The sequence below is a fragment of the Coccinella septempunctata genome, chromosome 2 (genome assembly GCF_907165205.1).
Source record: "Coccinella septempunctata chromosome 2, icCocSept1.1, whole genome shotgun sequence".
Taxonomy (NCBI): Eukaryota; Metazoa; Arthropoda; class Insecta; order Coleoptera; family Coccinellidae; genus Coccinella; species Coccinella septempunctata.
In genome coordinates, this window is record NC_058190.1 from 15,866,568 (window position 1) to 15,878,805 (window position 12,238).

The 12,238-nt window shown below is 36.9% G+C and overlaps 1 protein-coding gene across 2 annotated transcripts in view; it reads left to right on the forward strand.

The window, feature by feature from the left end:
- Positions 1–12,238, forward strand: part of LOC123306524 (thrombospondin type-1 domain-containing protein 4-like) — a 728,470-nt gene that overhangs the window by 41,728 nt on the left and 674,504 nt on the right. Inside the window, exon 1 of one of the 2 annotated variants that reach the window (XM_044888569.1) lies at positions 2,155–2,205. The exons of the other annotated variant lie outside the window; for it this stretch is intronic. Within the exon in view, the coding sequence (XP_044744504.1) occupies positions 2,162–2,205 (44 nt within the window). The 5' untranslated portion in view covers positions 2,155–2,161. Of the gene's footprint in view, positions 1–2,154; positions 2,206–12,238 lie in introns of those variants that run through there. 2 annotated transcript variants of the gene reach the window in all.

Consider the following 12,238-nt stretch of genomic DNA (forward strand, 5'->3'; position numbering starts at 1 on the left):
CCTGTCACTTTGAAATTCCGCTGTGTTCTCTTCGGATTTTCTAACGAACCGGCAACATCGCATGATTCAACCTTTATTGAACCCAGATTATTTTGATTATCCTTTTTCAAAAGATCAATTATGAACTTCTGGTTATTTATGGTTCTTTCAAGTTCCCTGTCTCTCCAATGCCTTCCGCTCAGCATTCGTTATTTTCAATGAACATTTCAGTTGGTCGTTCGCTTGTTATTTGGTTCAATAGCAAACTGACTCTCCTCAAATTAATATCCTTAGATTGTCACTTGCATCAACTCTATCTGGATCATTTTTGTAATGATTATATCAATCAAAACATACTTATTTAGCTTACTCAACTCGGCTCCCATACTTGCGTGTTTGCACTAAAGACGTCAAGAAAAGATCATTAAAACGATTACAAAACTCTTGCTAGTTTTTGTCGCAAACTCCCGGAAACAAGGAAATATTCGGAAGAAAGTTGTGTTGTTGAGAAAAATGATCCGAAATGGAATGTCGCAGTGAAAATGAAGAACAAGAAGAGGAACAGCGTCATACTCGATACATTCGCTCCAAAGAATGGGTTGGTCGTTTGTGCACTTGGCCTTTATGTTTCCCGGATCTGAATCCGTTAAATTTTTTACATTTTGTACATTCTTAAACTATTTACTCAAAAAATAATCAAGAGAGAAAAAATAATTGATGATAAATTTGATTGCTTTCATATTCGATTCACTGATTGAGGGCAGTAATTAGAGTTTCATTATCTATATAATAAGAATTATAAAAATTAATTCAGATGCATACCACCCGTTGACATGAATATCAACAAGTGTTACGCAACATGGCTTTTTCTCCGATGGAGAACGTTTGGAATTGATGGACCCTTATTCAATACTGGCAAGCGCTACTGAGTACTATCCATTAACACAGCGACTACTGAGTACTAAACAGCTACACATTCGATCAACAGACTTGTAACGAACTGAGAGGTTTGGAAACACGTTCAGATCACGGCAGGAATGATGCCATCGGTAGCCAATGTGACGATGGCAAATTGGCTAGTTCAATTCATATCGTAACAATTGTTGATATTCATGCCAACGGGTGGTATGCTTCTGAATTAATTCTTATTATTGTATTCATTGCCTCACTGTTTAGGCGTGATCCCTTCTCATGTTATTACCGATGCCATCATTTCTGCCGTGATCTGAACGTGTTCCCAAACCTCGCAGTTCGTTACACGTCTGTTGTTCGCAAAGTGAATCGGCGTACTGAATTAGAGGGAATATGGGACATATGCCTGGTGTCTTCGTCTGGGTTTCTATCTGGAGGGGATTGAATCGGACATTGTTTCATACTGGGTGGAGCTCTGTGTAACTGTATAGTACTCAGTAGTCGCTGTGTTATTGGATAGTACTCAGTAGCGCTTGCCAGTATTGAATAAGGGCCCCTCAATTCCAAACGTTCTCCATCGGAGAAAATACTATGTTGCTCTGACGAGGTCAAATGAGACCGAAATCATGGTCAGCTTTTCTTCGATGGAGCTTACTCCTTTTGGAGCCCTGAGGATGGCAATACGGCTAGTCCAATTCAGATCGTAACACTTGTTGATATTCATCTGAATTAATTCTTATTATTGTATTGATTGCCTCACTGTTTAGGCGTGATCCTTCCTCATGTTATTATCTATATACATATACATTTTTTGAGTAGTTGGTCATTCAGGTTTGTCACTTTTGTTAGGTCGTTTCGTTTGTATAGGAAGTGTAGCACTTTTCTACACTTGGTTTGATTACCTACACACGATTTTAGTAACCGTTTGCTGATTGTAGGTATTTACACAAGTGTAGAGCAGGTGTTGTTTATCTATACCTAGTCAAAACTAGGTGTAATATTAGTGTTCTGTGGTGTGAATTCCAAACTTGACGTAAATCTCACGGACGTCACAGTAATTTACTTCAAAATGGATACGATTAAATTTAATTTCGTCACTTTACAAGAGGATGAAAAAGTAACGAACCAAATCAGCTGCAGAATGATTGTTATGAAAATGTGTCATTTGTATCTTGAATATGTTTTTGATTTATCATCAACACTGACTTTATTGAACCGAACACAAGCTTATTAGATGAAGACAATAATCACTTTTTTTTATAGGTAACTAATGTACGGAATAGCCGCCTTAGAAAATTCTGATCTTCCAGACTGGTAAGTGTAATAGGACGTAGGTTCATATAATTTTAAATAGAACTCTTATAACCGTCAAGTTTCATACAAACATATTATATACTGAGTTATCTTGAAACTGATCCTTGTTTCAACAGGAGGTAGAACCAAAGATTTCAACAAAACTTCCAAGATGACGAAGTTCCAAAAATCATCAATAAAAAACAGATCCTTATATGACCACTTTTTGTGTGTGCTATGCATTATTAAAACGCCACCAGAAACAGGTGAAATCTAGAGATTTCCATCTCGTGATGGAAGAATCAATCGTAAATGTGAAATGGTTTCCTTTAGAATGTCTAACCAATCTTGTTTCTACTGGAAATACTAGTTATTGGCAATTTAGAATGTCCGTATTATTCCCATTGTCTGAAAACTTTGCAAATACTTCATTTTCCTATTAAAAAAGATTTAACAATGAGGTGTCAGTAACAATTGAAAATGTGGTCAAAAAGTCACGAAAAAAATTGTTGTAAATGATTCCAATAAATTGTTGAAAGTACACATCCTGTTTGACGTCTGCTCGTCGTATTCGACGTAAAAATGGGTTTGAAATACGATAGAAGTAATATGGCTCTCAGTACGTATATAGAATTTTAGAATGAACCGGTTCAATACCATGTGTCAATTCTGCTACTCTGTTCACCTTTCTTTCACCATGCACAGATTTTTTTAAATATTGCCCGAGCGTGAATTGGGTTGCCTGACTCCGGTTTTTCAGGCGTTTTTTGACCCAGTTGCGAGCGACACTTTACGGACAGGAAACAAAACTCTTCGACGGTCAGTCACGACAATAACAATATCATCGTCGGACGCTTCGAAAGTTTTTCCCTAAAACCCAGAGCCATCCTCTGTAATATCACAGCATTTATTGCACCATTTATCATCTCTTTTGAAATCCACTATTGGTTAAACCAGAGTGATACTGAGCAACTTTGTGTGCAGAGCCTTGTGTCGTGTATATCAGCGAATAGATAACCACGAAGCCGGTACAGAAGGAAGGTTAGTCCCTGTTTTCCTTCCCTTTGGAATCCCCTTTCTGCTACCAGACCAGTGTAGAATCGCCAGGTTTCTTCTTAAGCCCGTTGGGGTAAGTAATTGCATTTTCACCCGTTCAGTTGCTCAATATCCGCAATAATTATCATCTTGAATAGATCGCAAACTCTTTGAGATCAATTAGATATCAATCCCAAATATATTTTTCGTTCATAATGGTGAGGCTTAATTCAGTAACAACGATATTCTCCTTCTGTTCACGAGAGTTACATATTCAATAACTGTCAAGCGAATTGTTTCGAAGGAAATGAAGAAAATCTTTCCCAGACATTCGTGTTGGCAAAAAAGTTACCTAATAAGCATTCCGCAGAGGACTTGATTTCATGGAAAATATTTCAGTGGAGAATTTTGTATAAATAAGGACCACAAAGTATGTCGGGGATTGCGTTAGGTAGGTATCGGCGTATTGTCCTTGATCGATAACTGAGCCGTTTTAACTTATGCAGAACAAAAATGCCTGAAAGGCCTACAATTCTACACAAATAGTCTAGTTTCTTGGCTTCACAAATGGCGACTTCAACCTAATCCAAGCAAATCAAAACTGATAATATTCAATCATAAGATACGTGCAAATTCACCAACAATCCAGATTGAAAACAACATCATATCACCATCTCCATCAATAAAATACCTAGGCATACAAGTAGACAACAAGGCCAATATGAAATTGAATTCCAACATAGCCAAAAAAAAAAACAATATCAAGAGCTAAACATTTCAGATGCCTCACATATAACGACCAAGGAATAAGTTTGCAAAATTCCATCAAAATCTACAAAACCATCTGTAGACCAATTTTAGAATACGGACATCCACTATATACAAACGTTGCGGACTCGGTACTGAGAAATATAGACGTAGGAGAAAGATCAGCACTAAGAATTATAACTCGACTGAGACACCCACTTAATAAACTCCACAACCCATCAAATGAACTCTGATATGAAAAAACCAACATACAGCCAATCAAGGAAAGACTAGAGAAACTGAATAGAAGATTTTCACAAAGATTGAAAGAAATAGAGGATGTCGAAATCATGTTCCACAAGGACCCCCCGGTAACTAACCCACACAGAAAATTTCCAACTCGAAGTGTGATGGACAGACTATCTGAGCTGCAGTGAAAAAACTGAAATAGAATGAATTTTTTTTTGTATTCGTGTAATTCACTAGGTTGAAGGACTTCGGTCGATGGCCATTAAAGAACAGTTATTATTATTATTAACTTATGCAGCAGAAATGTTAAGTAATGAGAACTGTGACATCATTCGAAACCACTAAAATGCACCATTAATGAAAATGTGCAGTTAGGTACAGGGTAAAGTTGCTCCTCGATTGGACCACCCTCTGTTCGGGCTGTTCTGAAGTCTACGTCATCGCTAGTCTTTGATAACATAACCACCACAGTTTTCACTGCCACTTCAAAAATGAAGTGTTGTTAATAACGAATTGAAAACAATTCGTTATTAAAAACTAGCAGATATCGTAGACCTCAGAACATATGGTGGTCCAATCGGGGAGAAGGTTCGATACCGGCTTGGAACATAGGAATAGAGAATAAACGTTTGTTGTTATACGTAGACTGAAGTGAGATAGTTGCTTAGTATCGCCAAGGGCGGATTTAGGGGGGGGGCACGGGGGCACGTGCGGATGGATCTTTCTATACATACTTGAACTTTTTAAAATAAAAGTGAAGTTCATTTCTCACAGTTACTGTTGATTTTTTTGCTCGTCTGTCCGTTGTGCCCCCCCCAGAAAAAAATCCTGGATCCGCCCTTGAGTATCGCCAATCACAATTGAGAAAGTTGACACTCAGTTGTCACCTCAATTTTCGATGTAAAAAAATACGAAAGTATTGAAATCAATCCATGCACCGCAACTGCCTTAGTATCGCTCTAGACAGAGAAATATTGAATGTGTGAACAATAAATGCATCTTCTAAAACTTTTAAGGGTTTTCACTCCCAGACTCTGACAGTAAATCAATTCAAAAATTGGAATAATTCTGATTTTATCCTGACAGATTAGTACTATTATTTAGGGGAGAGTTCCTTTGAATTGGACGGCCCATGAACCGGACGCTACAGTTTTTTTAAATACTCGATGGTGATTTGGCATCCTTTACGTAAATCCCATTTTCGCAACAAGGCGCGAGCCACAGGGTCAGCCATTTTACAAGAGATCTCGATCGATGTTGCGAAGATTGGATTTACGTAAGGGATGCTAAATTGCTATCGAGTGAAGTAGAAAACTGTAGCGTCCGGTTCATGGGCTGTCCAGTTCAAAGGAACTCTCCCCTACATAGGAGCAAATCGATGTTTTCAATTCTTCAATTGAATTTTTTTCAGATACTGGAGTGAAAACCCTAAAAAGTTTCAGAAGATACTGAATCCGAGAATCGATATCCCAACAACAAATGCATTCGTAGCACTTAAATGGCAATTCCATCTATGTTCCAAGAATAACTTTGCCATAATATTTTGGTGAAAATAGTAGGAAATAGCTTCCATAGTATGTTTGATTATCATTAGTAGGAAGTAATGAAACACACTTTTTGAAATTGTTTCACTCAACCTCAATTTTCGCATGTTTTAACCTTTTCAACATTTCAACTAGAACTTGTACCTTTCAGCTGGCCTGATGATGATTTAGAATAAAAAGCGAAATTGATCGCTAAAAAATAAATTTGAAAAAGTGTGTTTTATTACTCCCTTCCAATTTTCCCTACTATTTGACAATTTGACTACATGTATGGTTATGCGTCCTTTTAAGGTTTGATTTTTAGACACTCTTGAGCACCAGTTCAAGCAGTTCATGTCTCTGCAACAAAAAGTTATTATTCACTCAGTTCTGGCACAAAAGTAGGCCATTTGAAAAAATTGATCTACCCTCCACCCCTCCTAGAGCATGCATGTCAACCCAAAAAATTCACGTGTTCCAAAATTGTTCTATTAAATTGTGAAAACTCAAAATATACAGGGTGAATCCTGATGAACTGTACATACTTCATACAGTGATAGGTGGCACTCAAGCGGTTCCAAAAGTACCCCACATGATGGGTTTTACACTGTTAATTTGATTGATACAGAGCGATCTCCAGTTTTGGGACATATTTTCAAAATGCTCCATTCGACAAATGAACCACATGAATTTCTAAATGGATCAGGTGAGAGGTTTTCAATTTCCAGAGGTGGACTTAAATTCTCGAATATTTTCAGAAATCATGATGAGAATCACCCTGTATTAAGGAAAGTTCAAAAACTGATATGCTAGTTTAAACTGCTTCTGATCTTTCTATCAGAGCACAAAAATGTATTCAGATGGAGGGAGGATCTTTCGAACATCTTTTGTGATTTTTTTTATAATTTTTTTTTTGTTTCATTCATTAAGGTGTCATATCAGTTTTCCAACTTTTTTTCATACAAGGTGATTTTGATCATGATTTCTGAAAATATTTGAAAATTTAAGTCCTGCCCTGGTAATTGAAAGCCTCTCACCTCATCTATATATAAATTCATGTGGTACTCCTGTTTACTAAATTCCATAAATTTGTGATGATTCGTATGTCGAATGGAGCATTTGAAAACCCAAAACTGGAAATCGCTTTGTATCAATCAAATGAACGGTGTAAAATCCCTCATGTGGTGTATTTTGGAACCGCCAGAGTGTCACCAATCATTGTATTAAGTATGTACAGTTCATCAGGATCCACCCTGTATCTATATATTCGTATGATACAGAGATACCTCCGAGAAAACTCTCTATCTGCCCGTACAAGTGTAATGATAATGAATTCGTGTAAAGAATAAGCTGATATCATTGCATTGAAGGACATCTTTATCATTTTAAATACAAAAATAATCAAACTTCTTTCCTCTTCTTTACTCTTTACATTGTATTTCAATTTTGTACGAGATGATTAACTGTATTTAGTTTGATATAAAATTGAATATTTTATTAATATATCTATTCGACGTTTCCTCTCTGAATTAGCAAATCTTGAATTGCTATTCTGGTTCTTTGCTTACACTTGTGTTTGTTCCGAATTCATGAATAAAAAATCTCACGGATTGATTGATATCTGCGAAAAGAGCTACATGAATTGAGTCAAGAAAACTCCAGATTTTCAGTAGTGAAAGGTTCTGATTGATCGATTTCGACAATATGATCTAGATTTTCCACAGGATGTGAAAGCATCAAACTGACAAAATTGAATTTGTAATGTAAATAAGGACCTAATTTCAATCTAGGACGATAACATCACAAAAATATGGTGTTACCGTTTTAAAGGGTAAGCATTTAAGTGTAAGAAAGCATCTTTTTCTCTCAGAAGACTGTTTCTTTTATAGATCGAATTTCGAAGGTGATTAGATACATTTCCCCTACTTTGAAAGTTTATTTGCCTTCTGACCGAATGTTACAGAACAAACTGTATCGCGGACCACCAAAGGCGTAATTTGAAGTGGTGATTCAATTGACTGGTTCCTTGGTTTTGATTTGTTCTGAATTGTTGGAGTTATTCACATGTGTAACATTATATTTAATATGATACTCTTGGGGTTAGTCAGTTGAGTTCATTTTGTATGAATTATTAGATTCAATGAGTTGTCTACAGTTTGAGAAACAAATTGGAATTCGAAAAATTAGTATCTCATTTCATACAGGGTGTCCGGATCAGATGAGAAACATTTTAATGGGAGATAGAGAACACCTAGGGCAATCACGAAAAAACCCCATATGCAGTATCTAGGAGTTCTAGATTCTGATTTACTGGGTGTTTTTCAAATTTGCATGGAAATTAAAACCACTTTATCTGCTGAACGGAATAACCGATTTATCCGAAATTTTTAATGAAGATAGCTTTCATGAGATTCCAGTGAAGTGCAATCAAATATTATTCAATTAGCAAGGACCCTATCGCATAAATCTGGACAGTTCTTGAATCACTCTGTAAAATGAATTTCATAATTTCTTCGATATCTGCGTGAGATGTAAGATTCGTTTATTCAATTCGCCAAATAATATTGCGTGGGACCGTCCAGGTTACCGAGGACTGATTTTTATTCAAAATTACTTCGTTATGAGGTGAATGATGTTAAAAATCGACAAGTGATGAAAAATTATCGTCAGTATCAAAAAAAAAAATCAGTTTCTCGGCAACGTGGCTGGTGCCATGTGATTTCGTGAACTGTTAACCCTGGAACTGCACAATTATTTTTCTAAACACTTGGGTCCCAGAAACTCAAAGCTTTTTTTGTCGAAAGAAAAAAAAAAATTAATTTTTTGATACTGGAATACTATTCGAAGTCGAAGAGAAGTATATAAAAAAATTTAAACATGATATTTCACTCAACATAAAAATATAATCCTTTAAAATTCAAAATTTTAATTTTTGAACATTCAACATAAAATATTTCCATTAAAATAAATAATCTGTGGATTCAAACAATCAACAATAATTATTAATCAATTATATTGCTCATAAATGAAAAAAATGTTTTCCTTATATTCTTCAAGAATATTTGCGCAGCAGATCGAATGAGGATTATCGTAACCATCGTTTATATTGCAACCTCGTATCATCTACTATAAAGCAAGCCAAGCAAAACTTTGAGCGCAATTTGGTATGCTCCAAGAATAAGAAGAAACTTTATAAGTACCTTCGTTCCTCTATGAATAGCAAGTTGGGAATACCCTTCGTACGTGGCCGATGTGATGGCCGAAACATTTGCGTCGGTTTTTGTGGCAGAACCTTACAATTTTATTCCAGAACCTAATTTTCCGCGTACTCTCGATGGAATGGAAATGATCGATATAAATAGAGAACTGGTCCTGGGTTACCTTTCCATGGTGGAGAGGCATTCCTCCCTGGTCCCGATGGTATTTCTTCACAACTGTTACATTCCTGCGCTGATGCTTTGGCTGAGCCACTGTCCATTATATTCTCATATTCTATTCTCTCCTCTTCGGTCTCTCAAGATTGGTTACCAGCTTCTGTTACACCAATCTTCAAGAAATGCGACAAACTTTCTGCTCAAAAATACAGGCCAATAACTTTAACACAGTGCGGTGGATTTTGTCTACCTTGACTTTGCACGGGCATTTGATCGCGTCCCCCATCGCCGACTCCTGAGGAAGCTTGAGTGCTTGGGAGTGAGAGGTCCTCTGCTTTCTTTGATTCAATCATTTTTGTCCAACCGTACTTTTCGAGTTGGAGTCGGTGATTGTCGGTGACAGATGACACAAAACTCTATAACTGTCCATTAGTCAATGCAGGGCACCTTCAAGACGACCTCAACAGGCTCTTCAAGTGGTGTGGGGAGTTGTCATTACCCTTAAATATTGAAAAATGTTGCGTACTTCACATCGGTAGAGGAAACCCTAAGATCCCCTACTTCATCAACCAGCAGAGGCTAGCCAGGGTCTCCCAGCATTGTGATCTGGGTGTTACCGTCAGTGATAACTTGAGGTGTTCACTCACATTTCAGTTGCTGTGTCTAAAGCGAGACAATTCACCTACCAACTGTCTAAAACTTTCGCTGGATGTGATGTAACAACAAGCAGGACTCTCTATACAACCTACGTGCGCCCTATTCTGGAGTATGCTGGCCCTGTTTAGTGCGCTAATCTGAAGGGTGATCAAGATCTTCTAGAATCAGTACAGTGATGGAATACTCGTCTTCCTTTTGGCAGGAATCGCCATCTGAGTTTTTATTACCACATTCGCAGCACATTTCAGCCCTGTGATCCATGGAGTACGTGAAAGAATGAAGATCCATTTACATACAAGGAATTTCCTTATATATCTCAAAGACGGATTATGGCCGATTAGTTGGTAATTTATCAAATGATTTTTGATTGCAGTTTTCTCGAACCTCATGAAAACTATCTTCATTCCAAATTTCGGATAAGTCGGTGATTCCGTTCAGGAGAAAGAGTGATTTTAATTTCCATTCAAATTTCCAAAACATCCAGTAAATCAGAATCTAGAACTCTTAGATACTACATATGGGGTTTTTCGTGATCGTCTAGGCCAGGTGTTCCCTATATCACATTAAAATGTTCGCCAGCTTATCCGGGAGACCCTGTGTCTCTTGACCGCAGCTTCTCATAATTTGTTTGGTCTTCCTCAATTTTGCACTTAACATAATCATGATCAAAATTGTAACGGACTCGCCTCTCTATATGTGAAAAATATTTATTTGCTATTTTTCAGTTGGGAAATCAGAGGATTGATACGCTTCGAAGCGAAATGTTTGTTTGAAAGGACAATGACAATGGGTCCAGATAGCATTACGACGTTAATTTTTTGTGCATATGTTTTGGCTCCACTAACTATTTAATTTAATATCTATCCAAGAACTCGCACGGTTGCCGATGAATGGAAGCTTCTTATTGATTTTAAGAAATACCATAATTTTCGATTTCATAGTTCGTGGTAACCTGCTCCAGCGTTCGGTGGTTTTAACTTATTTGAGAGAAACTTTTGATGCAGAACTTTCCTTTCTGCAGAACTTTCCTTTCTGCCACTGTGTCTGCTGCCAATAGGATGTACGGTTTCATACCGAAAATTCGCTCTATCGATTTACAGGGCACCTCGATGGATCTTTCCAATATTGGTATCATTCGAAAGCTCTCGTTTTGCTCTTTTTCACTTTACGCGATTTCGAAAAAAAAATAATTTTTTTTCTTACCCTAGCTTGTGTGATATCTGCGTTTTGCTCTTTTGAAATCTGCCATTAGTTTTTCTCTACCACTTACTATTACCGAGATATACATAATCAAATGTCTCCTGCTGGTGTACCATTACACTAGCAGGGAACCTCAACGGATCTTTCCGATATTGGTTTCGATCGAAAGCCTTCGTTTTGCTCATTTATACTCTACGAGTTTTTGAAGGAGAACATTTTTTTTCTTACCCTAGCTTGTGGGATATCTGCGTTTTGATTCTGTTCTTAAGGATTTGGGCAAATCACATAGCTTTGTTGGTTGGAAAGAAAGGACTTCAAAAATAGGTTTTTTTTTTCGTTTTTGTCAATGAAACATTTTTGTGTCGCTTTCTCGCCCAAAACTGGACTTAACAGTCGAAAAAAATGGGAATAAGTATTTTCGATATCAATCTGGACCACTTTTTCAGAATCCGGTGGTCTATCGACAATTTTCCCAACCAACTGGCTCTTGCAATATCGGCAAGAGCCAGTGAATTTTATGTACCCACTACAATTATCAGCTGATATATATTATTACCTTCAAATGAAAAACAACAAGGAAGCTTTGCTTCACTGTAGAACTTTTGACTGGTGCTATCAGACCATCCTTTCTTTGAAAGAGCTAGTGGACTTCTCGTATCTAGTCGTTTAAACTTTCAAGTGAGCTTAAACATCACTCAATTTTCACCTAAATGGTACTCTTGGTGAAACTCGATACTGTGAACCGTTTTGGAATATCTTGATTTAAAATTTATGAAGTATTAACTGATGCTGGTATAAAGTAATGGTCGGTAATGGTGAATATAAATTATAGTATGCATTATGTGAATCAAAATGTTTTTGCACCATCGATAAAACGAATACATGTTAAAAAATTGGGATGTAGGGCTCAACAACGAAAATTTTTTACTGAAAAAACTCCAATTATTTTTCAGTTTTATACCTATCCTAGAGACGGGGTCACTTTTTTTTCGAAATCGCGTAAAGTATAAATGAGCAAAACCATCGGACTGGTGAGAAAAACGGAGCAAAACGAGAGCTTTCGAATGATACCAATATTGGAAAGATCCGTTGAGGTGCTGGTGCTGGTGCTGGTGTAGTATTACACTAGCAGGGCACTTTGAATTGTCTATAGCTCATTGTATATAGGTGAGCAAAATAAAGTGAGTGGTGAGCAAAACGGAGCAAAATGAGAGCAAAACGAGGACATTAAAATCTTAAAAATTCCTTGAGGTGCCCTGCTATTGTAAT